The 27,431-nt window shown below is 43.1% G+C and overlaps 1 protein-coding gene across 1 annotated transcript; it reads left to right on the plus strand.

Moving 5' to 3' along the window:
* On the plus strand, positions 1 to 27,235 carry LOC138948845 (uncharacterized). The gene is made up of 2 exons (XM_070320470.1): positions 1 to 164; positions 23,766 to 27,235. The coding sequence occupies exon 2, from the start codon at positions 24,162 to 24,164 to the stop codon at positions 26,619 to 26,621; it is 2,460 nt and encodes an 819-aa protein (XP_070176571.1). The 5' UTR covers positions 1 to 164; positions 23,766 to 24,161; the 3' UTR covers positions 26,622 to 27,235.
* Positions 27,236 to 27,431: the final 196 nt, after the last annotated feature.

The following is a 27,431-nucleotide window of genomic DNA, read 5'->3' on the forward strand; positions in this document are numbered from 1 at the left end:
ACCTTCTACCACGCACCAGCAGCTCCGCAGTGAAGTTCTGGTGCGCATGCGCAGACAGCGTGTACGTAGCATCGCAGAAGACAGTTTTGTGACGGCGCTGGCAGTTGACGACAAATGAAAAAGGACTGGAAGAAGCTTCTTTCAGCGGTCTTTGTGACGAAGAAGTAAGTAACGGTTTTTTTCTGTTTCACGTGTGACGTAAACGTGACCTTTATGATAAAGTATATATTTATGTACTCTTGTTCTGCAAGTTTTATTTGACATATCTTGTCTCCTTTTGGGAAAACTTCATTGAATTTTACATGTTCTAAACGTCAATGGTTGAATATTCAGCTACATATTTGTCAAGTCTGTGAACATTTAAAAGTTGTTGTTTTGTGGGTTGTTTTTTAACTAGTAAATCTTTTTCATGGTTAATTTGGCACAACATCAAAACACGCAATATTGCTCATGGTGTGTCGTTTTTGCGTTGAAATGTATATGAGCATTTAAACTTATAGCTTATCCAAAACAAGTACAAGATGATTCACAAACAGAAATCGCAAATGAGCCAAGTTTGGTGTCCATTACAAATTTTATTTCGCAAAACAAACCAAAAACGATTTTTTTTAAAGGTAACACTTTACACAGAATTGCAACCAGTCTAAAAAAAATTGTATTTAAATGCGTATCCAACAGAAAGAATAGTCAGTCTTGTCCCGGATAAAGGCTTTGGTGAATCTATTGGGATTTTCAAGATAGTTCATACAAGAAGAAAATTACATAACTATACATGGAAGTAAAAGAAAGATGTACACAGACGAATTGCAATCGTACATCGCCCCAGAAAGCTCAAACCTGTTCTGAAGAGATTTTTAACGACAAATATTGCTGAACGCGTAGTAGCGCATTGACACACTGCAATTGTACATCGTCAAAGAAAGTTCCACATTTGTACTGACGAGATTATGAACTACAACTATTGCTGCAGACGTGCCAGGGATGTTTTTGTTATTATTTTTTTCTGAAACAATTTTCGAAAATTTGAGGCAGTCCTTTAATTGTGTCACCTTTCCTCCAACGTGGAAAGCAATCGGCGGCTCTGCCTTAAAGTTGCTGTGCTTGTCACTTCCAGGTGCAGGCAGCCCGTAGGCATTCAGTCATGCCTCGGGCATCTATACATTTAAAATTGTACCAAGTTTCATAGACCGCCTTGCAAATTTAGAGACAAAAACTGCAACAACAAAATTTACGAATACATTTTCATCAATGTACGGACAAGACACCGTAAGCCTTGATCAAGCCACACACGTGATTATTCCAAAAGCCTACATGGAAGTCTATTAGTTTAAACGAAAGAGAGAATTCAATTCAATTCAATTCAATTCAATTCAATTCAATACAACTTTATTATCTAAATGCAACTAACAGAATTTTTTCTTTTGGCTCGTGTACGAAATAACATCACATAAAAACACACTCTCAGAAAATATAGACGCATAGAGTACACATCAATACAGACATACATGTAACCCAAACGACACATATCCACACCGCACCCTCACATACATCCTCGGACATACTCTCGTTTATCCTTTATAATCATAACTACATTATGGTTAAATATCATTTGATTTGATTTGATTGTTGTTACATTTTGGGTCCAGCGGACCATATAGGCCAAATCAGGACCCCGGTTAATATCATTCCTAGTCAACTTAATTAAAACTCAAAATAGGATATAAAAAAAAAATTATAAAAAAATTAACAATTAAAAAATAAAAGTCTTTCTATCTCGGATTTACGTCAATACATTGTGTTTGATTTCGTAAGAAAATGGTAAAACATGGTATTTGTTTCCATTTTGGCATATCCCCACATAGCCTTTAGCCCCAGAACGTGATCGCGGGAAATTTTGTCAAACTGCCAAACGGTACCGCATACAGTTTCCTTTGACTGGCAGAATTAAATGTATGTGTGGTCATTTGCGGCATAGTTGTGTAAATGTTTTGGCAGTTTATATCCTTATCTGCGACAAAAAGACAAATCTTTGCTTCAACCGTGCTCTGAGCGGAGCAGCATCTTTAAATTAAAGACGCTGCTCCGCTCAAAGTTTACTAACAACAAAGGTTTGTGTGTCCAAAACGTTAAGGCGTTACACAGAAGCAAAACAAACGACATCCCTTCGTGTCCAAATCGATTCCGAACTTCATAATAACGGGTAATATTTTAATGGCTGGCATGAAATAGAAAATTAGCTGATTGATCGATTGATCGATTGGTTGGTTTCTTGCTTGCCTGCTTGAATCATTGGTATGAAGATTGAATGGTGGATTAATTAATCCTTTATTCTTTCATTCATCAAGGACGATGGCTAGGCAAATGCGATCATGAGAAGAATGGTTTGCAGGGGCATGGGAAGGTAGGGGGCAAATGAAAGTTGCAAAAAGCTGCAGTTTTCACTGTTTCGTGCAGAAGAAATGTGACCAAGGCAAAAATGACTTTCTCTTTGACATGTTGCTGACAGCTCGGGCTTAGCACGAATCTCGTCACAGCTACTGGGATGTGGCTAGGGTTGTTGTTGTTTTTCTCGAAAAATTCTTGCAGAAAGTTTTGAGCAGTCCAGTATGCCACTTCTCCGCCAGGCTAGACTTTTTAGAATAAGTTTTAGTATCTGACACTTTTCGTGTCTGTTATGCTGCGGATGGCCTGGCTTTTTGTTTGTTTTGTTTATTGAACAAATGTCCTAGAAATGGTGCGCGCGCAAAAGTGTGTATGTGTGTGCGTGCGTGCGTGCATGCGTGGGTACTTGTGTGCGTGCGTACGTACGTGTGTGTGTGTGTGTGTGTGAGTGTTTTTTGTTTTGTTTGTGTATGTGTGTGTGTGTGCGTGCGTGCATGGGTACGTGTGTGTGTGTGTGTGTGTGTGTGTGTGTGTGTGTGTGTGTGTGTGTGTGTGTGTGTGTCTGTCTGTCTGGCTGGCTGGCTCGCTGGCTGGCTCGCTGGCTGGCTGGCTGGCATATTTAATCAGTTTCGCAACAAGAACGGAGTTGTACATTAACCTTGATTACCTGCATCAACTTTTTGTTGGCAGCGTCCTTATATACTGTTTATTTCTCATACTCCTTGTTTTTTCGTGAAAAAAAAACGCCTTCAGAAATTGAAAAGCTGCACATTATGCCGATTAAAATGGAAGGCCAAAAGGAAGGATAAGAAAAGATAGAAAATCGAAATCAAGAAACATGAAAATTGAAGGACAGGAAGTCACGATGTAATTGGTAACATGAGATGGAAAGCTATATTCGATTTCTGTTTTTCACGAGAATAAATTCAAGGCGAACACTTCCTGTTGTGCTATGTTGCCGGGAGAAGAACGAAGCAATCGTGTTGTTGTCAAAAAATGTGCAAGCTTAAAATGCACATTCTTTCTCGTGAATCTCTCCGGGCTTTTACATGGAAGGCAAGCTTCCTTCAACTTAAATACATGAAAAATGTCAACAGCCTAGCTGCTTCCTGTACAGATATGTCGGGACCTTTTAGTTGAATTAATTTCGTAAATGGCCCCTGTGTCACTATGCTAAATTAATTCTGAAAAGATGTTGAAAATCAAAAAACAAGAAAGGTAGGTTGTTGGAACGTTTGTTATTGACAAAACAATACATTCACAATATATCGACCCAACGGTCTTTTAAGTGCACAGACAAACAATTGATAACGAAAACTTATCTGGATTTTTGGATTTGAAAAGATGTTGACTCAGCACAAAATGCAGCCCCGCTGGTGATTTGTAACATTCCACGTGAAAGGCTGTAACAAATATGTGGCGGTGAATAGCATTGTGTAGGCCTGAATGCCTGTGCCTTTAACAAAAGCGGCAGCTTGAGGGGAAGGGGGAACGGGATGGGCGGGGATGGTGGTATGGGGGTGAGTATGGTAGAGGGAAGAGCTGATGAGACAAACAATAACAAAGGCAGATGTTGGGCAGATGATTTACACTACAATAACCTAAAACTGTAGAAACAGAAGGAAACAAGAAATTCCTCCGAGGTAGGAAAAACACCCCCGTCCTTACCATTCTCACTGCCACCAACTGAGAAGGTTATTTCCCTTTGACCATTAATATGTCCCTCTATAAGTCCTTGTAGAATCTTAATCCACCAATAACTCCCTAACCGTGTGTTTGACTGGTCCCAATTTTTGTAAGGACCGTCTCAGGAATGTATAGAACCTGTTCACCAAGTTTGGTGACGATCAGTCCGTTCATTCTTGAGATCTATATGCGAACACAAACACACAAACAAACAAACAAACACATCGACCGAATCCTATACACACCCCTATACCGGGGGTGTAAAAACCCATCATATATCACATTTCAGTGTTTCATTAACGTACACTTTCCAGCGATCAGAACCAACGCTCACTGACCGGGAAAACAATATCATGTATATCTTAAATCCGCTGCCATTGGCATGTGCTACTGTGCCTTTGGTAAAAACGACTCCATTGTGACCAGCAACATGCGTCTCTACATTGCAGACGGCCTATCACAAATTTCTCTGTTGAGAGTATAAAGTCGTCTGTGTCTATGTCTATCACGCAAGGTATATTTTGGTAGAAAGAATAGACAAAGGGTAAACGAAAGCTATCATTTCATTTTCAAGGGAAGTTCAAGTTCCTCTCAACGGAGGGGCAAGTGCCGCTGCATCTCGATCTCGCCCGACTTCCGGCTTGAAAACTGCACACAATCATTATGCTAATTTAGCTAAATATTCTGAAGCTTAGTTTGGGCATTAATTTATTTGCTTAGGTAAATAATTAATCAGATGTGAATATTCAGCTGGGCGAAGTAAAAATGTACATTGTTACCTACGAAAGCCCTTTGAAATGAGGAAAAGACACACTCGTGGCTTAAAGCCGTGATCATAAACAACACCACAGACTTGTGAACACTTTTACGTGCGATGAGAGGTTCCTCCAACTTGGTCAAATATCCCCCCCCCCCCCCCCCCCCAACAACAAAAATTATCACGAAGAGTAGGAGAAAGAAAGAAAGAAAGAAAGAAACACAATAAAATGGCACATGTATACGCAAAATGCCTCAGAAAATCTATCAGGACTCCGTGCATGAATACATTACATCAAGTTTACATTTAAAGCACAAACCAGAAAAAAAGGCTTTTAAATGTCATAAATCGGCACGAAACTAGGTCCACTCCTCCCGTCCCCCCGCACAACACAATGTCCACCCCATAGGCCCTTCCCATGGTACATCAGAGTCCGATTTGTTAGCTCTGCAGTGTAAGCCCTACCTGCGAGCTTGCGCCAAGGGAAATCACTCGAATGAATCACGATTACCCCGCTTGGAACGTGTGAAGACCTTGAATGCAAAAGTGTTTCCGCGCGGACCAGATTGCACGCTTTTTCACCTCAAAGCGCTACTGCGTAATTAAATAGAACTTTTTTGCCATCAATTATTTATTATCTATTTATCGATCTTTTTCTTCAGTGGACCTTGGGTACAAAAATGAAAGCGTCACTGCCTAATTATGCTGTAGTTTATTCCTTTGTTTATTTGTTTTTGAACTTATTTATTTATCTAACTATTTATTTATTTATTCAATCGACTTTGAATATAAAAATGTAAGCGTTATTGTCTAATTAGGCTCGAGTTCGTTTACCTTATTAATGTATGAAAACATTGATCTTGAATACAAAAATGTTTGCGCACGGTTACGACCAAGCCCTTTAACAACGAGCGCTACTCATTAATTAGGCCGGACGTTTTCCCCCTCATTTATGTCTTTATAATTATATTTACCGTACCGAATTAGGCTAGGACTTTTTTCTCACTCAGTTATTGATATTTTGTTGTTTTTTTCGCTCATCTGTTTATTTATTTATTTATTTATTTATTTAAAGGGAATGAAAGTCGATATTAGTCATAGATCATGGACTTTAAGAGTCCAATGAGTATTTGTTTTGTTTTGAAAGAAAACTCAACCAAGCACAGTGTTTCGTATGTGGGGGTGGACCTGTTTGTCTTCAAAGTTGCGTGCCATTCGGAGAAAGCAACAAGTCGCGCGTCAGGCGAAAATACAACATTTAGTCAAGCTGTCGAACTCACAGAATGAAACTGAACGCAATGCAATTTTTCAGCAAGACCGTATACTCGTAGCATCGTCAGTCCACCGCTCGTGGCAAAGGCAGTGAAATTGACAAGAAGAGCGGGGTAGCAGTTGCGCTGAGAAGGATACCACGCTTTTCTGTACCTCTCTTTGTTTTAACTTTCTGAGCGTGTTTTTAATCCAAACATATCATATCTAGATGTTTTTGGAATCAGGAACCGACAAGGAATAAAATGAAAGTGTTTTTAAATTGATTTCGAAAATTTAATTTTGATCATAATTTTTATATTTTTAATTTTCAGAGCTTGTTTTTAATCCAAATATAACATATTTATATGTTTTTGGAATCAGACAATGATGAAAAATAAGATGAACGTAAATTTGGATCGTTTTATAAAAAAAAAATTTGTTACAATTTTCAGATTTTTAATGACCAAAGTCATTAATTAATTTTTAAGCCACCAAGCTGAAATGCAATACCGAAGTCTGGCCTTCGTCGAAGATTGCTTGGCAAAAATTTCAATCAATTTGATTGAAAAATGAGGGTGTGACAGTGCCGCCTCAAGTTTTACAAAAAGCCGGATATGACGTCATCAAAGGTATTTATCGAAAAAAAGAAAAAAAAGTCCGGGGATATCATTCCCAGGAACTCCCATGTCAAATTTCATAAAGATCGGTCCAGTAGTTTGGTCTGAATCGCTCTACACACACACACGCACAGACAGACAGACAGACACACACGCACAGACAGACAGACAGACACACACACACACACACACATACACCACGACCCTCGTCTCGATTCCCCCTCTATGTTAAAACATTTAGTCAAAACTTGACTAAATGTAAAAAGGATGACTCTAATTGTCTTCTGAGTTAAGTCTGGAGCTTTTTTTTTTCCCTCGTTGATTTCTGGATTTGAAGAGTTCGGTCAGTAACTTTTGAAAGACTCAACCCAGCACAGTGTTTCGTATTTCGGGTAGACCTGTTTGTCTTCAACGTTGCGTGCCATTCGGAGATAGTAAAAGGGATGACTGTGATTGGACTTTCTCAAGTGAAGTGACAAATTAATGACAAATCTTTGCAAAGCGTTACATTTTTCATGAGTAAGGCACTCGAAAGAAGAGTAAATAAGATCACGTTCGTGATTGCCTCCATCAAGGGAGCGAAGCTGGTACAGGGAGTCGTGTAATCTGTAGTATGTACATGTGTGAGTGTGTGTGTGTGTGTGTGTGTGTGTGTATGTATGTGTGTGTGTGTGTGTGTGTGTGTGAGTGTGTGTGTGTGTGTGTGTGTGTGTGTGTGTGTGTGAGACATAGTGCTTGCTGCCGCGCGAGCCCGAGACAAATTTCCCTCTTTCTCTTTGGTGCGCTGGCCGCAAAACCCCTCCGCGCGGAGGTGTTCCTAGATACTTCGTACGTTGGGTATACTGGAGAAGTCAAAGGTGCTTTCAATCACGTGTACATGTAGGCCTACACCATCTTGTACAACACAATAGATTGCTCCAGGCTATTTACCTCTGGCACTGCTGCACATCATTCCAATTGGTGACACACACTTCTGTGCATATAATTTGTTTGTTTGTTTGTTTGTTAGGGAAAGAAACACTCCTGTACCAGCACAAGAATACTTTATTGTAAAAATAATGTATATATGAAGAGAGAGAGAGAGAGAGAGAGAGAGAGAGAGAGAGAGAGAGAGAGAGAGAGAGAGAGCTATATATAATCCCTTGTCTTTTGGGTTGAAATACTACCCAATATTGACGGACTGTGTGATGATATCTTCTGCTATGGTCTGTTGAGACAGTGATATCAAAATCGAGACCGGAGGTCGAGATTTTGATATCACTGTCGAAACAGACCAATAGCAGAAGATGAGGGCCCCAAAGGGTTTAAAATCGTGATCGTGATTGGCGTTTTTTGACCTTTCTGTGACCGTGATTGCCGAAATTTCCATTTCTGTGATCGTGATGGGACTTTGCCCGTGATCCGTGATGACAAAAAAATCAAGTCTCGTGATCGTGATCGTCATTTGTTTTCGTGATCGTGATGGGCATTATTGCAAAGCATTTTATTTTCAACGTACATTTTTCACAGCTGTATCATTCTATGATCCTCTATTCGTCAAGGAGCCAATCCCGATTGAAGGGGAAGCAACAACACAATATGATTTTGACAGCGATTGCTTCCCTTTAAGAGAACCAATCACACACAAAAAGAGATCCAATCAGAAGGCAAATTGCAAAAGTCTGCCAAACTTCATCCAATGGAAGGGCTTCGTGCAAAAGTTTTGAGTGCATTCAGTCAAATTCGAATTCGAAGATCAAAAATGGCGTGCAGCGGTACTGTCATCGAACTTCTGTTATATTTTGTGGATTCAAGCCAGACCAAAGCAGGTGGCGAGAATGCCTTCCTTGGCGGAAAGGTCAGGCTACGGGTCGGTCTTTCCGAAGACGAAATATCAAGGTATGTTGATCTATGTTGCTCTATGACTGTTCTGAATGTAGGCAAAGATCTTGAAATTTGTTCAAGATCTTTGAGTTTGAGTGAGATCATTGACATTGTCGACATTGCCACGTCCGGCTGTCACTCGCTCAGTGTGACCTCGACTGGTTCGAGATCGAGTCTGCGTGTAGCCAAAACCGAAACTAGAAATGTGTTTTTCATCCCAGCAACGTGGACACGCTTGGCATAGATTCTAATTTATTTTAGCGCCTGTAAACTTTAATATCAACAATGGGTTAAATTCAGAAACAATGGCGGGGCCGAGACGTGCCAGTAATTTGGGTCACTTGATCCTCATGTCAAAGACGATCAAAGTCATGTTTGTTGGGGATTTTGTCAGGCATGCTACTTTTCCGGTAATTGCCGGAAATCCGATAAAGCCGTTTCCAAAATCCGGTAAAGTCAAATTTATTCCGGTGAAGTTGAACAATTTCCGCAAAAACGATCCATGTGAATATCGCGCAACGCGACCGGGCGCCGGTCTCAATGAAGCCAGCGCACAGGTTGTTTTCACCAGTTTGGAGGTGTGTTGAATGGTGGTGGGGGGAGGCTAAAATGGGATTTTTAACAAGATAACAACACCATTACAGCCCTGAAAATGATGCCCAGAATGCACCAGATTGCACAGATTTTAACCGTTTTTTGAAAAAATGTCCGGGGGGGGGGGGCATGCCCCCGGACCCCCCTAGTTGGCACTGCGCGCTTCTTTCAGGTAAAACCATTTCTTTTCAAGGCCATGAAACCAGGCGATGGTGTACCTCAAATTGCATGGCAAAGTTGAAAATAAAGAACCCATCACACATACATGTACTTTAAAGGCAGAGTAAGCCTCCCGTAAACCATCACAGATACGGTCAGGCTTTTACACACAGTACAAACACCATTTCATTTAAACACTCACCAATTGAGAACATCCTAGGTGCCCTCCGTAAAGAGCGAACAATTTTCAAAGAATTTATTTTTGCGTGGTTTATCTTACCCCTGAGCCATCGTGAACCCGTGTGATCCAGTTTTCCCTTTTCACAATGCAGTCGTCATAGTTAGTCATTTGAATGCGACTCGACGTGAGCTTATCTACAATAGCACGTTTTTTTTATGCACGAAACAACGGCTGTGGTTCACAAGAACTCTAGCGATGGCTTTTGACTGTTGAGAGGAACGGCGATTTGCACTGATAAACCGGCCGTCGTCTGCTACGACCCTTGCGTGACCCTGCTTCCGGGCTTTTCTTTTTTTAAACTTTCACAACTTCGAATTGTTCTGATCTTGTCTTGATGAAAAACGAATTCTTTTATGATTAAAGAATGTTTGTGTAACAAGCTGTCAATTTATTATTTAGATTTTAAAAGTTAGGTCTAGCGCAAAAACGAGGCGCCGTTGTTGTTAACGGAACAAGTCTACGAAAATAAATTCTTTGAAAATGTCTCACGCTCGACAGAAAGCAGCCAGGATGTTCCCGTTCGGTGAGCGTTCAAATGGAAGTATGCTTGTACTGTATTTAGACGCTCGGGGAGCTCTGTGATGGTTTACGGGAGGCTTACTGTGCCTTTAATTTCAATCCACCCAATAGTTTTTGAGAAAATGGGTTTACAAGCTTTAGCTCTGGAAATGTGAAATTGTGCAAGTATATATTCATGTGTGTGAGTGAGGGTGTGGGAGTTGAATGTGTATGAGTGTAGAGAGAGAGAGAGAGAGAGAGAGAGAGAGAGAGAGAGAGAGAGAGAGAGAGAGAGAGAGAGAGAGAGAGAAAGAGAAAGAGAGAGAGAGAGAGGGAGAGAGAGAGAAAACAATGAAAACAACATTCTTGTTACTGATTATGTATTTCTATGTGTGTATGAAAGAGAATTAAAAAAAATAATAAAAAAGTGCAACAGTTCTCAGTTTGTGTTGAATAAACAATAGATCAAGAGGAGCGAATTACTGTGTGGTTGTGTTTACTTTGACACTGACGTGCTTTCTGTACATGCAACTTTTACCGTGACCGTGATTTGCCACTGGTGTTCGTGATCGTGAAAACAAAAATCAAGGTAACTGTGATCGTGAAAGCTAAAATTTCTCTTCCCGTGATCGTGATGATACCCCCCCTTTAGGGCCCTCAGAAGATATCATCACACAGTCAGTCAATGTTAGATATATTGCTAATTCTCTGGACATTTTGTATTTACTGTAAAGAAATTACAAAAAGTATTTGTCTCAGTTTTGGCTGTTCCATATCCCTCCCTCTGATTATTATTTCTTTTTGTTCACTCTTTTCTTGTACTTTTCAGTATTTTAAAATGTCTTTCCTTTCAAAAAGTCTTTAGTCACTTGCTCAACTAAATTCTGGGATAATTACATTTTCATATATATTTGTTTGTTTTTAAATTTAGGTGTTTTTGTTTTTGAAGTGGGGAAGCAATAAAGAGGTCGTCGATATCAAAACTGATATCGACGGAAATGTCGTCGATATCACTTTTGCACTGAGCTCAGTTTTGCCCAATTGACCAATGGAAATCCACGTAACATATGAAATAGCAATATATATGTTATATTTACTATCACACACAGCAGCAAAGCATTAACTCAGACACACACACACACCCACACACATACACACACACACACACACACACACACACACACACACACACTCACATACACGCACACACACACACAAACACACACACACACGCACGCGCACGCACACGCACACACACACACACGCACACACACACACACACACACACATGCGCGCGCGCGCGCGCGCACAAGCGCGCAGGCGTGTCTTCCTTCACCTTAGCATGCAAGCACAATTAGTGACGAATGAAAACTTTCATAGCCGACAAGCTGCACACAGGAACCCTAATGACATTGATCTTGTTATAAAAGATCATGTTTATGGGCAATTTGCAGCGAATATTGGCTTCTGTTTGGGAATCAGAGCGCAGGGAAATTCCCCTCTCAATTCTTTCTAAGGTTTGAAACAAATGGATTGTTTCCAAATCGTGATTTAGCCCTGGGCACAAAAGCCCAATATAACCCAGCAAGAAACCCTTTTTATGTTTGTTTGTTTGTTTGTCTGTGTGTTTGTTTGTTTGTTTGTTTGTTTGTTTGTTATCTGTTTGTTTGTTTGTTTGTTTGTTTGTTTGTTTGTTTGTTTGTCATTATTTTTGTATGACACTTCGCATACAACAAAAAAAAAATTCAGTCGCCCTGAACTAAACCAGAAGTCTATTATTTCATTCACTTGTGACTCAACTTAATGGGCTAAGTAGCCCGAGTCTACATACAGTTTTGGTCGGTTTTCATCTTTATTGTTCCTTCCTTGTTTTCTCATCCTTCTTTTTCTTTTTTATGAAAAGACGTCAGGGAATCGTCACCAGGAGGCAAATGTATTTATATGCACGGTCGCAAATCTACAACCTCTGTCCATTGAATTATCGCAGACATTGTTTTCGGTTTTATTAATCACTATAATTTGAGAATGACAAAATTCGTATATGGTATACTAGAGATCGTCTGGTAATTTCTTCGTCAAGATTATCATGTTTAATCAATCAATCAATCAATGACGCTTATATCGCGCATATTCCGTGGGTACAGTTCTAGGCGCTCTGCAGTGATGCCGTGTGAGATGAAATTTTATACGGCCAGTAGATTGCAGCCATGTCGGCGCATATTTACCTTTCACGGCCTATTATTCCAAGTCACACGGGTATAGGTAGACAATTATTAACTGTGCCTAAGCAATTTTGCCAGGAAAGACCCTTTTGTCAATCGTGGGATCTTTAACGTGCACACCCAATGTAGTGTACACGGGGGGAGGGTTCGGACACCGAAGAGAGTCTGCACACAAAGTTGACTCTGAAATAAATTTCCGCCGAACCTGGGATCGAACTCACGCTGACAGCGGCCAACTGAATACAAATCCAGCGCGCTACCAACTGAGCTACATCCCCGCCCATGTTTACAATTTGAAGGGTTTTTTCCAGTTTTATTATTCAGTGTAGTTTGTCGATGACAACATTCTTATATACATAATAGAGTATCCTATAGAAATCGTCTGGTAATGCCTTCGTCAAGACCACCCCGTACATTGATAATTTAAAGTTTTCTTCCAGTTTTATTATTCACTGTAATTTGTCCATTACAACTTTCTTATATTTTATCCTATAGAAATCGTCTGGTAATGCCTTCGTCAAGACTATCCCGTACATTGATAATTTGAAGTTTTCTTCCAGTTTTATTGTTTACTGTAATGTGTCGATGACAAAATTCGTATATACATTTAGTATCCTATAGAAATCGTCTGGTAATTTCTTCGTCGAGATCATCACAGTCTCCCCCGGAATCGGCGTGTGGCTGCCTGAATGGCAGGGTAAAAACGGTCATACATGTAAAAATCCACTCGTGCAAAAACACGAGAGAACGTGGGAGTTTCAGCCCATGAACTAAGACGCTGGACACGACTGGTAGTCACCGACTGTTGCCGCTGTAACACGAAATTTTTACTCCACGAAAAATTTACTCCGGAGTAAATATTTCGTACGAAATTCTTACTCCGAGTACACTTTTCGTACGAGAAAAGAACTCCCCAAGGCACGAAAAAATTACTCCCTACACGAAATTTTTACTCCCCATTTTTTTTACTTCCAGTAAAAATCTCGTACGCAAAAATGGGATGCGGGCGAAGGGATAATGCCAATAAGTGATCTCGCGCACACGAATGTCGCGCTACCCTCCTTCCACCCCTTCCACCACCAAGAACTAACAGGGGACAAGGGAGTAAAAATATCGTACACCTGGCATGGGAAGTTAAATTGCTCGTGTTGAGGTGAAGTAATTTATTCGTTATTTATTCGTCAGGGGAGTAAAATTTTGTACGAAATGTTTACTCGGAACTCACCTGTCTTGGGGAGTAATTTTCTCGTGCAATGGGGGAGTGCTTTTTTCGTAAAGGGAGTAACTTTTTCGTACGAAATGTTTACTCCGGAGTAAAAATCTCGTGGGAGTAATTTTCTCGTGTTACACCGGCGGGGAAATGTCAATGCACAAAACAACAGGGCGAGAAAATGACTTGCAGTTAATATGTGGTATCAAGCTTGATAAATTTATATTCCAGTACACGAACAAATAGGGAACATGAACTGGACTCGTAAATCTGGGTATAAGGCTTAACAAGGTTATACTCCGGAACATCATGTCCGCACTAACGAACCTGTCGGTACGAGTGTGCGAACGCCATGACGCCTCAAGGCCTATCACTCGTGCAGCCCAGGAGGCGCCGGTCATCTCCCTTGTCTGTGCTAATTGACATTGCTTTTTTTTTATTCTGCTGCACGTGCTGGTGGCCTCGGATGACAGGCTTCTTCTCTGCTGGCCGCAATTTGTTGCTTCTTTTTTTTCTTGGGGGGGGGGGGGGCGGGGGTGGCTTTGTTCTGCGGCTGCCTTCATCATGTACTCTTCTTCCTGTTTGACTGGATCTATACTATACCCTCATCCTGGGCCCCACCATCCCCCCCCCCCTCTATTCTCCTTCCTCTGCTCAACCATCCACCCTCCGCAACCGTCTCCGATCTCATCTTTTGAAAACAGGTGTCTAGTCTAGTCTACCCATCAACCACGTACAATTGTCTATTCCGAAGCATGAAAACCTAAAAGCTCAAGCACAATGTGTAGAGATTTGGGTAGATAGACCTACGTGATTTTCTTGATGCGGCTGCAGCACAGTCGTACATTTTTGGAATAATCCTGTTATTTTTGGAGATGGACTTTTGCCGCGTCGAAATAACTGTTCTTCTTCGTTTTAGGAACATCGTCAAAATCAAACATCAGATTTCAAAGTAATTTCTGTTCGGTAAAACTTCGTATCATCTTGGAATCAGCCAGGAAGGGCGGGGATGTAGCTCAGTCGGTAGCGCGCTGGATTTGTATCCAGTTGGCCGCTGTCAGCGTGAGTTCGTCCCCACGTTCGGCGAGAGATTTATTTCTCAGAGTCAACTTTGTGTGCAGACTCTCCTCTGTGTCCGAACACCCCCCCGTGTGTACACGCAAGCACAAGACCAAGTGCGCACAAAAAAGATCCTGTAATCCATGTCAGAGTTCGGTGGGTTATAGAAACACGAAAATACCCAGCATGCTTCCTCCGAAAACGGCGTATGGCTGCCTAAATGGCGGGGTAAAAAACGGTCATACACGTAAAATTCCACTCGTGCAAAAAACACGAGTGTACGTGGGAGTTTCAGCCCACGAACGCAGAAGAAGAAGGAATCAGCCAGACCAACATCATAAAATACTAATATAGCCAGCAGGTCTTTTGACCGGTTCATCATAGATTCAATGGGTCAGTTATACAATTAATAGGTCAGTCTTACTCCACGGTTGAATTTAGTCGAGTTTAAAGGCATACTAACGCACTCCCGTGTTTACAAAGTGTAGTTTGCCCACAATCGATGTCAAACGCACCATAAGACCATATAATGACGATATGTCACCATGCGCGGACCATAATACATGCATTACAGCTTGTTCTAGCCTCTGAAAAAGTGAGGATGTCAACAAAGCCGCGGTGTTAGCTCCCTTGCATCAACGTTGCATGTGTTGCCAAATCTATAAATAGGACCATCTAGATCAAAATAAAAATTCAAATATCTCAACATTTAAGGGGTCCTAGACCACAATATTTTGCAGGGAACTTATTTTAGTCTGTCTCCAGCTGTTGGTAAAGCAATTAGCGTGTATAGTCATCGAGTACATATGGCTTTAAAGGAGCTTACTTCCCTTAATCTCGGTATGGTTCGCAAAATGTGCCAAAAGTTGATTTTTTTTTTAGAAATGAAAAAAAAGTTTGAGGGTCGGCGGGAAAAAATAGGGTCGGTCGGGATACCCTAAACCAACATATATTTTTGGCCTAACTATTGCTTATTAGGGACATGAATGTGATGATACACTAAATCAAGCTGGAACAGACACGAACCAACTTTTTCTATACGATGACTCAGAGACGCCTGCAGACGTCCTGGTTGAAGAGTGAATGATGACCCCAGTTGGAAACACACCAGTAGGTCAACTACCCATCTGCTTGACCTCTTCTGTTACAAGTACTTTACACGTACGGCGGCATGATTTATTTCAAAGGACGTAATTTGCTGGATGTGGGATGCAGTGGAAAGTTGGGGTGGGTGGGGCGCGGGGGGGGGGGGGGGGAGTGGTAGGGGAGGACGGCACTAAGTGGAGGCAAAATTACATAGAAATGTCTGTCTGATGTTTGAAGGTACAAGATATCGACGCTCACTGCGCACCGTACCGATCCAGAGAAGACTGAAAATATCTATGCTCAAGATAGAGTGAAATTTAGCACACTCCCTGTCTCTCTCCCTCTCTGACACAATCTGTCTGTCTGTCTGTCTGTCTGTCTGTCTCAAACGGTATCAAACCAACTCCGGACCGCTTTGCATGCATCGATTAGCCATCCATCATAAACCGTTCTGTTCCTGTCATGAGCACACTCTTTCAATAGAGGAGTTCACGTTATTCCCCAATGGCTGTCGAAGATGTAATCAGTTGCAAAATGCCCCCTGGTGGAAAAGTCATTGTCACCGTACTACAGACCTTACGGTTCGGTGGACCTTTTTTCTACAAATCCGACAGAAAATCCATAGCTTACGACTGGTCTATACGAACAACAAAGAGCAGACGCAATAGCCCTCCAACAATAGTTAATAACACGTGGGAGAATTCTGTTGCGTTCTTTCGCTTTTCATTGTGGCACAGACACCAGCAAACATATTGGCAGATTTTTGTTTTCAATTTGCTTTAGCGTTTCAGTAGGAATAATGGACACAGTATCAAAATGCTGAAGGGGGTGTTACTTGAATTCTCCAGCCGACATCTATGAAAACAAACGTGATATTTTAGGGCTGAAATTGTCAGCTGATAGAGCTTTTGCCTCCATTAACCGTTTTCCAGAATGTAGAAACACACGTTCTAAAGCACAAACCCCTTCGAGGAAACTCCTAGAAGCAATACAATACAATACAATTCAATACAATACAAGAAAACACAAGACAACACAAGACATCCCAACGCAAGGCAACGCAGCGCAATGCAACGCAACGGAACACAACTGAACAACACAACACAACACAACACAATACAATACAATACAATACAATACAATACAACACAAGACAACACAAGACAACACAAGACATCCTAACGCAACGCAACGCAACACAACACAACACAACACAACACCACACCACACCACACCACACCACACCACACCAAACCACACCACAACACAACACAACCACAACACAACACAACCACAAACACAACACAACACAACACAATACAGTACAATACAATACAATACAATTCAATACAATACAATACAGTACAATAAAGACCCAAATAAACTCTACAAAATGCACTCACTACTTATGTTAAATTACAAAATCAAGTTAACACCAAGGGCTTACAGTTCTTACACACACATAGAGATAATTCATATTCTATTGGTTTAAACAATGTTTATTCATATTTACATGTTCAGGAAATGGGCATCCACATAGGCTGAAGACATCAACAAGCCAACGGCTTATGGTGGTGTCTTCAAACACATTTACAATAAGAACATGGCAGACAAGCCCTTACACAGTAAATAAAAACAATCCGTAAATGTTACTCAAAATATTTACCAAATTTAGGAGAAAAAAGAAAAGACGATAAGGAGGTGAGAAAACACCAAAGAAAATAAAGTAAACACACAGACACATCTAACCAGAAGAATGCGTAAAGGATAATAATCGGTGATTAAACAAATCAAGAACAAATATTTGAGGACAAGTATTCAGACCGGGGGAGGGGAGGCTTAAGGGGAGGGGGAGGTGAAATAGAGAGAGAGAGAGAGAGAGAGAGAGAGAGAGAGAGAGAGAGAGAGAGAGAGAGAGAGAGAGAGAGAGAGAGAGAGAGAGAGAGAGATTACATTAGGATTCCCGAGACTCTGTTTAGCCGGGCACTGAAGGGGGGTCGGGACTTGCAGCGGGATTCCCAGGTATCATACAATACTGTCATACAATCAGACGGGCGCAGTGGCGTGGTGGTAAGACGTCGGCCTCCTAATCGGGAGGTCGTGAGTTCGAATCCCAGTCGCTGCCGCCTGGTGGGTTAAAAGTGGAGTTTTTTTTTATCTCCCAGGTCAACTTATGTGCAGACCTGCTAGTGACTTAACCCCCTTCGTGTGTACACGAAAGCACAAGACCAAGTGCGCACAGAAAAGATCCTGTAATCCATGTCAGAGTTCGGTGGGTTTTGGAAACACGAAAATACCCAGCATGCCTACTCAACGAAAGCGGTGTGAAGCTGACTCATAGTCTAGAACCTGCAGATCGGCCAGCGCACTGTTGAACCCAAAAAGTCAATGTCATCACAAGAGAATGAAGAAGAAAAAGAAAGTATCCTTTCGTCTTTTTGCTCTGCTAATTACAGCCGAGCAACTTGCATCGACAGTAATGAACGTCAGTGATGAGAACACACACTTTGATCACCCTCCCCTCCTTTCCACTTTTTACTCCTTTAATGACTGAGCAACTTCCATCGACAGTAATTAACGGTGGTGGCGGGAGCATTAACACATCAACCACAACAAAAGTTCTTGGATAACGCCTGATTCTTCCCATTGTTAATGCCTATCCCGCGTAGAATTAAAACCAAAAAGTCAGAAAAAAAATACTGAGGAGGCGAGGGGGAAAAAGGAGCGAAACTAAAACCAACTCACAAACGGGGGAAAACGAAGCAGTAGCAGATGAGTAATATAAAACCTTCTTTTTAAGATACCCCGATTTAAGAAAAAAAATTGTAAGACCTCGGTTTGCTCAGAGCTCCTGTAATTCATAACTTCTGTAAATGTGCCTCTATTCTAAGACTCTCTTTCACAAAAGCTGATTTTCTCACATTTTTGGAAGGTCTGAAAAGGGAGTGTGTTGGGGGGGATAGGGGGGAAGAGGGGGGGAGAGAGGGGCCGGGGGAAGAGGAGGGGGGTTCCACCGTAACACACAGAGAGACAGAAAGGAGGAAAAACGTCACAGACCCGTGAACTGCTTCAATTAAGAGGAAATGACTTCCCTGCGCAGAGTCTTTGCCCTAGTTGCCCTGCAATGATGTCCTCTCTCCAGAGGATGCAGAGGAAAGAGAAAAAATCGTCCGATGTTGAGGCCAAGCCAATGGGAGGCTACCCCCCCCCCTCCCCTATCACCACTTCGATTATAACCCCTCCATCCTTATATAAACTGGCCTCTTTTATTTAATTTCTTTTCCTTCTTCCTACTAAACCATAACATCACCAAATGTCCCTCATTATAGGTGCTGTTATAACAGAGGTCTTATCTCCTACGACGATTGCCTCCCCTTCTTCGTCTTTTAATGAGAAGAATAGCCTGGGGGCCGGGTAGCTCAGCTGGAAGAGCGCTGGACATGTGGTCGCAGGTTCGAATCCCGGCCGGCGGAAAGAACACGGGTCAACTTTTATGTGCAGACTCAGAGACGGTATCCATGTCCCACTCCCGTGTCACCACGGTTGCACGTAAAAGACCTCGGTCATTCCGCTGCAATAAGTGCAGGTGGCTGGTAACACCTAAACACCACACACCTGGGTAGCGCGACTCCTGTTGCTGCTTAATTTCCACTGGGAGGAAGCGACCCGAATTTCTCAGCATTGGGATGATGACAGTTAATGAAATGAAATGGGGAATAAATCTTGCAATACAATTGGCACACTTCTGGATTTTTGTCTTCTGAAACTTGTGCATTATATGTTAGCATTTGCATTAGTTGTCGTACAAGACTTCAAGGAAGGTATGAAGCAATAATAAACTGTGCCAAAAGAAATATTGCGACAACTGTCGTACCCCAACTAAAGCATTCCTTCCGGTGTCATTTCATTCAGACTTTCTATGCCATTTAAGGCTATCTGGAACACTTTTGGGATAAGAAATTTCTTTTACAGAAGAAATAAAGGTACCCCAAAAATCGACCCCCCCCCCCAAAAAAAAAAAAAAAAAGGTAAGGTACCAATTACAAAATCCAAAAAAATTCAGAATAGTCAAAACTTGGCAACTCTTGTATAAGACCTCCACGGCCCAGACTATCCCCAACGAAGGCGATAACTGGCAATGACAATATCAGGACAGGCGTGGTTGCCAAAACGAAAATCATTAGATCTAATTAGCAGCGACACTAGCTTGGTCATCGGCGAAGTGTATCAACAGAAAACCACGGGCGTTTTCCTCTGCACATGGCTTTGAGCTGTATCAATAAACGCGCGGGGACCATGAGAGACTGAACGCCGCCACCGGAAAGACAAAATAACGGCGACCATTTTGCCCCTAGCGGTCATTTCACAAAAGCTAAAACAATAAAGGATACGGGGAGGTTACCCAACGAGGAATACCTCCACCAATCAAAGCGGGGCTAAATAGCTGCTATAGAAAGCAGCGACGAAATAGCTGCCACTGAACCAAAGCAGCTATAGTGACCTTTTTCCCCTTTTCTTTTCCTAGAGTGGAGTAATATGGGTGATTTGCGCGCGCTATCGACTGCAGGAGAGACCCACGTGGGCGCGGAACTAATTGCAAGCGCGGCGTAACTTCCTGCACGAGGCGGTGACATGGTTCTCCAATTTCCCGCGCGGAATGAATGTGGATTTCATTGGTGTACAATTGGCAGAAAAAGCCAAACTTCCACTCGTTCGCTGACACCGGGCGCGCACACAGCCTTTCAGAAAGCCCATGTCCAAACGATCGACTCCTTTACAGGGCAAAGGAGCTTTGTTGGATCTCAGGGGGGGAATTATTCTTTGACTTGAAAAGCCTGTGAGCTGCATGGCCGTGGTGCATGATTTGTGGGCATTTGATCGCGCACGTTCGGTACCTTGTTTGAATTTTCCTTTTTATTTTACTTTTAAATTATAAATGTTAATTAAGAATCTACGCTGCGCATAAGTTGCCACTTTGAAGACTAATTTATAGATAGATGGATACGGTCACAATATCTATCTGAGAAAAAGACATTGGTGCCTAGTACTGTAATAGTACTGCTTGATTTTTTTTTTAAAGCCAAGAAAAAATGAATGTTTCAGATTCTTCTTTCAGGTATTTCCTCCCGACCCTAGAATAATGTTGACAACACTCGATTTTGAAGACGTTACAATGAAAGTTACTCTTCTCTAACATCCAAGGGACGCAGCTCGCACGATTTCTGGCCAATAAAAAGAAGGAAGCAGAGCTGGGAACCAATACGATTTTACCTTATTTTGTACGCATGATTATCTAGAATACGAGCAGTACGATCCGTGGGAAAAAATACGACGAGAAAATGTCCTGGACTACTTTTCTTTACAAGCTGATCCCGAAGCCGATCCATATTATTTGACACATGATCACAGTTTTATTTTAAACGTTTTGGTAAACTTTATTAACGGTGCAACGGACGCGTGTGAAACATATTTGAATCATGGATGTTCAAATGCTCACTTTTTCTGAAAATACACCATTATTCTGCTTGAGAATACTCCAAGTGCAAAACAGGGGTTCCAAGGTCTGACGAAGGGATGAGTGCAAAGTAGGACAACTCACGCAACTTACTAGCTAAGCAAGCTTCTTGTCTGTAATGTCTTCCTTAAAGGTGGGGTTTTTATTATCGAAAATTCAGTGCAAAAGCTTCGCAGTACAGCAAGCTTTGTGAAGTAGACATCGCGAAATCGACGTCACCAAATGAATATCAGGCTTACGAGAGAATCAGTGATCCGATCAATGCGGGAACAACTGGGTGGGGAGAAAAGACTCAATTTGCGCAATTTATGACAACTGACAATGACGACACCCAAACCTCCACCAACAACAATAATAAAAGCACAGGGATGTGTTTTGGGCTCTGCAGTAGGAAAACGCCGAATTGAAATCGACAAATTTTTTTCCACGGCGGGTTAAAAGCGAAACCAAGGATTGCGTATCAGATTTAAACACATCCCAGAAAAAGTATTTCTCAGAACACTCTATATCTATGTTTTCGCTTTGTCATTGAATGTCGGGAAGCAAAAATGTAAAACTTCAATAAAATTGGCCAAATTTATCAAATTTGGGATGGTTGTATAATTATTATTTGCTATTTGAAGTTGTGGTTACATTTACAAAATGTAGTTTGTAGCTATGATCAAACATTCTTCTTTTTCTTTTCTTTGTTATATATCAGAAGTTATCCTCCATGCCTCAAACGGGGTCAAAGGATTAAGAAAACTTGACATTTAAAACTCAGACTCGTCATGGCTTTTGGGGCAAATTTGCCGAAGAAGATTAAAAGCATTGACAACCGTTTTCAGAAGCAAAGCCTTTTTGCCTTGCGATTAGCCACGAGGTACAAACAATTGTTTGATCAATCCATTTGACCTTTACCTTAAATGTTGCTCATGACCTGCATGGTATCATTGCGAGTCCTCCTTACGAGACAGGATCGGGGTAGGCCCTATCACCCACTGACGGAAACGGAAACCAGGATCGAAGGGAGCTTACTCGTATGTCCACAGGATCTTGATTAGGCCACACAAAAAAATAGGTGTGGTTAAGGTAACATAGCCAAAACAAAATAGGGTAGGAAGGTAGGCAATCACTTTTTTTTTTTAACTTTTTTTTCTAATGTGTACAAATTAAACCTACTCGACAGGGAAATAAGTGTGCGACTCGAGCGCTGTCGCTTTCATTGCGTTTTCTGCACTGGTTTTTTTTTGTTTTTTTTGTTTTTTTTGTTTTGACAAATGTAATAAAAAGTTATAGGGTCGGCCCCTAAAAATAGGGTAGGTCGGGTTACCGTAACCACACCTATTTTTTTTTTAGGCCTTATCACCACCGCAGGGCGCTGTCTCTGGGCACGTCATGGCTCATTTGCATGCTGATATGAAAACGATGGTTATGAATGGATGCCTGGTCCTTCAACAATGCAGCATTTTACCGCCAGCTTCACAACCCGGAGAGTGATCACAACCGAGTTAGCTGATCAGTCGATGTCGTTTCTTGATGTAATTATTAGTCAATAATTGTATTGTTCGCGACAAGTCTTCCTTTTTCACCCCGTATATTGACTATATTCAAGGCTGTACCGAGCGTGCTCCGCCGTAACGTCACGCGATCGTTGGCTTGGATGTGTTGATCCTGTATCGTTTCCAACGCGCGGAGGCAATTTTATTCCGAACCAGACCTTGCGGCGGCGGTGTGGTACCACACCGTTTTGACTTCTTCATTTCGTTTTCAATGTTTGCACAATACAGACCGCTTTGAATGGTGATATTTCACATATCAACGCAAGACACATCAATGAACATAATTGTTTGAGTGGGGACAGATCTAAATCGGTTCGTACGTTCGTTTACGTGTATATTAATCGTTGAAAACTACACATGTACTTGATACAAACCTTACTCATTCCCACAACCATACATTTAAGCTGTACGTGGTTTCAAAGAGACACATTTTGCTTTGAATGGGGGACACTTACCGTGATGTTGGCGACAACGCTTTGTTTACACGTGGCGGCGGCGCGCTCTCGATACAGCCGAATATTGTAAAAACAAAAGAAAAGAAAAAAGGGGTGTATGACCGTACATATGTAACACCTATTTCTTAGTCGTTACTGATAGTAATATGCTATTGCTTGCTGTCTTTGTGACCACATTCTCTTACTAAATGGAATAGATGACATCCAGACAATAGCAAAGCTCTCTCTCTCTCTCTCTCTCTCTCTCTCTCTCTCTCTCTCTCTCTCTCTCTCTGTGTTTGTCTGTCAGTCGGTCGGTCTGTTTGTCTGTCTGTCCGTTTGTCTGTCTATGCGCAGCGGCACCTACTGTGATTTATCTTAGAATATCTTTAAAGCAATGACAAAACAATCTTGGTTGGGTTTTTAAGTTGTGTTATTCTTGATTTGGAACGTTAGTAGTGTATCTGTTTCGGATTTTTGGTGAGCAGAATCCTTCACAAGGCGAGGACGGTGCCTTTTTGGGTAGCGTCGTACTGTATGGCAGCTCGCTTTCCCCAGACAGAAAGCAGCCCGAATTTTCATGAGGGTAACCTCACAGGTCTACATGAAATCTTATCCTTATCCTTACTGTCCCTGTTCCTGTGTTTCAGGACTACTGGCACGTGCTGAAGACTATCCTGTCTTGGGTACTGCACTGGTGACCAACGTCCAACGACTCTTTGCGCTGGGACGACGTAGTAGAAGCAACTTTCTGCAACATTCAGCTCTCAGTGGTACGCCGTGAATACACTGGATCTGAATTGTTTGGAAAGAAGCGGCGTCACCGTTGGTGTACCTCTCTCGACACTGCCGTTGTGAACACAATACTCCACTTAAGGCAACGAAACGTGTTCCACGCCTTCTGCTCACACAGCTGTGTTTTAAACCTGTGGGCTGCGGCCGCAGATCCTCCGAATTAAACAGTTGAAGTTTTCGTCGTCGACACAGAACAAAGAACCAAATAATAAAAACGCGCCGTTCAGGTGTTCCACTGATAAGAATTCAACATGGCGATTAAGACTTCCACTCCCTTTACTTCTTGCCTCCTTTCAGCGGTAGTGGCCGTTCTCCTCGTCCACTCCAACTCCGCCCTTGAACCCCATGAGGTGTCCGAAATCATTGAAGAATCTGAGAGCATCGGTATGTGCGCTGATGACCCTACTCGTGCAGATTTGTGCAGTGCATGCGCCGAACTGCCGCTGGACATGTCACTTCCGCTCGAGAAATGCTGCACAAATCCTGACGCTATCCTGATCTGCAAGCGCTGTGTCTTCGATCCCGTCACCTGCTTCGCGGAGCTTACCAAACTCCGCAACGCTTTCGACGGCTCGGACTACTTTAACGACATCGATGACGCCACTGATGATGATTCAGACAACTATGACGTCATCCCTGATGACGGCAGTGATGATGATGATGACGTGGTTGAATCCCCGGAGCTGACAAAGCGTTACGGAACACTCTTTCTCGGCAAACGGCCGGCTTCGGTTGTTGGGAGCAGAGCTGACGTCATACTCCCACCAGAAGATGACGTCATTGACACGCAGAAGCGGTGGGGCACCCTGGGTCTGGGGCGCAGCAACTACGGGCGTTTGTCGAGACGCTATCACTGGAGCCCTAGGACACGGAACGGCAAGCGCAGGGGCTCCCTAAGCTTAGGGAAGAGATGGGGCACTTTGGGGATAGGGAAACGATGGGGTTCGCTTGGAATAGGGAAACGATATGGTTCGCTCGGTATAGGAAATGGAAAAAGATGGGGCTCTCTGGGAATTGGAAAAAGGTGGGGGTCTCTGGGAATTGGAAACGGGAAAAGGTGGGGGTCTCTGGGAATTGGCAAGAGGTGGGGCTCCCTCGGTCTCGGCGGCTGGAAACGCTTGGGAGCCTACAAGCGTCAGAACGACGTCGATTCGGGCAGGCAGGGCAAACGCTGGGGAACCTTAGGCATCGGGAAACAAGATGGACACGACTTGGATGACGATGAGTGGATGGAGGAAGCAGACAAACGCGGGGCTTTACTGGATGAGGAGGACGGGATCCTTGAGAATTCCCCCAGCATGGCTAAGAGATGGGGGTCACTAGGGCTGGGCGCCTGGCGAAAGCGCTGGGGGCAGTTTGGGTTCGGAAAACGCTGGGGCTCCCTCGGTATCGGCAAGCGCCAGGACGAGACGACGTCATACTACGACGACGACGACGACTTTACGTCATCACCAACCGACGAGTACCAAAAGCGTTGGGGAACGCTGAGCATGGGCAAGCGAGTGGCTCCCATCGACGATTCGTCAGTCTCCTCGCCCGACAAACGCTGGGGTTCTCTGGGCATCGGAAAGCGCTGGGGAAACCTGGGAGGGTTCAAAGGACTGGGCTCGTACAGGGGAAAGCGGTCTGTGAATAAAAGGCTTCGCCTCTCCAGCTTCCTAAGGCTGCTGTTCAAAAAGTATCTCCGCTCTCGACAGGTGGCTAGAATCAAACGCCTGGGAACGTACGGGCTGAGCCAGGAATGGAACAGTCCGGAGTCCGAGCTTAGTTCTGCGGAACTCCCCACCTCCGATGACGTGTCTGAAGAAAAACGATGGGGAAGTCTTTCCTTGGGGAAGAAGAGGGGGGAAGAATCACAAAAGACTGACGATGACGATTTGGGTGAGGACAGCCTGGAGAGCGCAGAAGACAAGAGATGGGGCTCATTGGGCATTGGCAAGAAGTGGGGTTCTTTGGGCATTGGCAAGAAGTGGGGTTCTTTGGGCATTGGCAAGAAGTGGGGTTCTTTGGGCATTGGCAAGAAGTGGGGTTCTTTGGGCATTGGCAAGAAATGGGGTTCCTTGGGCATTGGAAAGAAGTGGGGTTCCCTGGGCATTGGCAAGAAATGGGGTTCCTTGGGTTTAAATGGTAAAAGAGATGCAGACACAGGAGACGTGCAAGAAAAGCGATGGGGGAGTCTGTCCCTGGGAAAAAGAGACGGATCAGAATCTGAGACTAGCGAATTAGATAGCACAGACAGCAGTGATATTGCAGAGGACAAGAGATGGGGTTCCCTGGGCATTGGCAAAAAGTGGGGTTCTTTGGGCATTGGCAAAAAGTGGGGTTCTTTGGGCATTGGCAAAAAGTGGGGTTCTTTGGGCATCGGCAAAAAATGGGGTTCGTTGGGTTTAAATGGCAAAAGAGCGGAGGAGAGTGGGAGTGAAGACAGCACAGAAGATAAGCGATGGGGGAGTCTGTCCCTTGAGAAAAGAGAAAAATCAGACGACGCGGCGGGCGACGCAGAAAGAAATGCAGGCAGCACTGAAAATACGGAAGCTAAAAGGTGGGGCTCTTTGGGCATTGGTAAGAAATGGGGCACCCTGGGTTTGAATGGTAAACGAGCGGCAGACACAAGTAGCGAAGACAACGCAGAAGAAAAGCGCTGGGGAAGTATCGGAATTGCAGGAAAGCGCGATGACTCACAGACCGCCGCAGCCTCGGAAAAGCATTAGACAAATAATTTTAAGACTGAACAGACTTTTGGAAATCTGAGTTTGTATCAACTCCATTCACCGTTCCAAAGAAAGAGACAATGTATACCTCCACCACCATCCTCTCCGGCCTCTCTCTCTCTCTCTCTCTCTCTCTCTCTCTCTCTCTCTCTGCACCATCTCTGTCTCTTTCTCTCTGACCCAAGATCCGGGCAACGTTTGTGCTGGTGTGATGCTTATTGTTTGTAGTCGAGAATGACCATTTTGCACATGTTGTAATGAAATCTCTTCTGTGTCGGTAAAGAAAGATAAACGGACGAGTAAGAGATTCTCGCGAGCCTATTAACTAAGAAATAGATGTTCTTTCATGTCACTCCCTATGATGTTCTGCGATAAGTATATTTGCATTTTGAACACGGACCTCCTGTTAAAATACTTTCGGTTAAACGTTGTTGGTGTTTGTGGTTGTAGTTGTTTTTTTCGATCACCTTGAGCTGAACGTCTAATTCAGTCCCCGTTGTTCGTCACGGTATCAACCTCTCTATCTGTCTGCCTGTCTCACCCACCCCCCTCCCTCCCCCCGCCCCATCCCATCTCTTTGTCTCTGTCTCTCTGCATGTCTCTCTCTCTCACTATGTCTGTCTGCCTGTCTCACCCACCCCCTCCCTCCCTCCCCCCGCCCCATCCCATCTCTTTGTCTCTGTCTCTCTGCATGTCTCTCTCTCTCACTTTGTCTGTCTGCCTGTCTCACCCACCCCCTCCCTCCCTCCCTCTCTCCCCCTCTTCCCCCCCCCCCCACCCCCTCCCTCCCTCCCCCTCCCCCCCCCGCCC

The sequence above is a fragment of the Littorina saxatilis genome, linkage group LG15, assembly GCF_037325665.1.
Source record: "Littorina saxatilis isolate snail1 linkage group LG15, US_GU_Lsax_2.0, whole genome shotgun sequence".
Taxonomy (NCBI): domain Eukaryota; kingdom Metazoa; phylum Mollusca; class Gastropoda; order Littorinimorpha; family Littorinidae; genus Littorina; species Littorina saxatilis.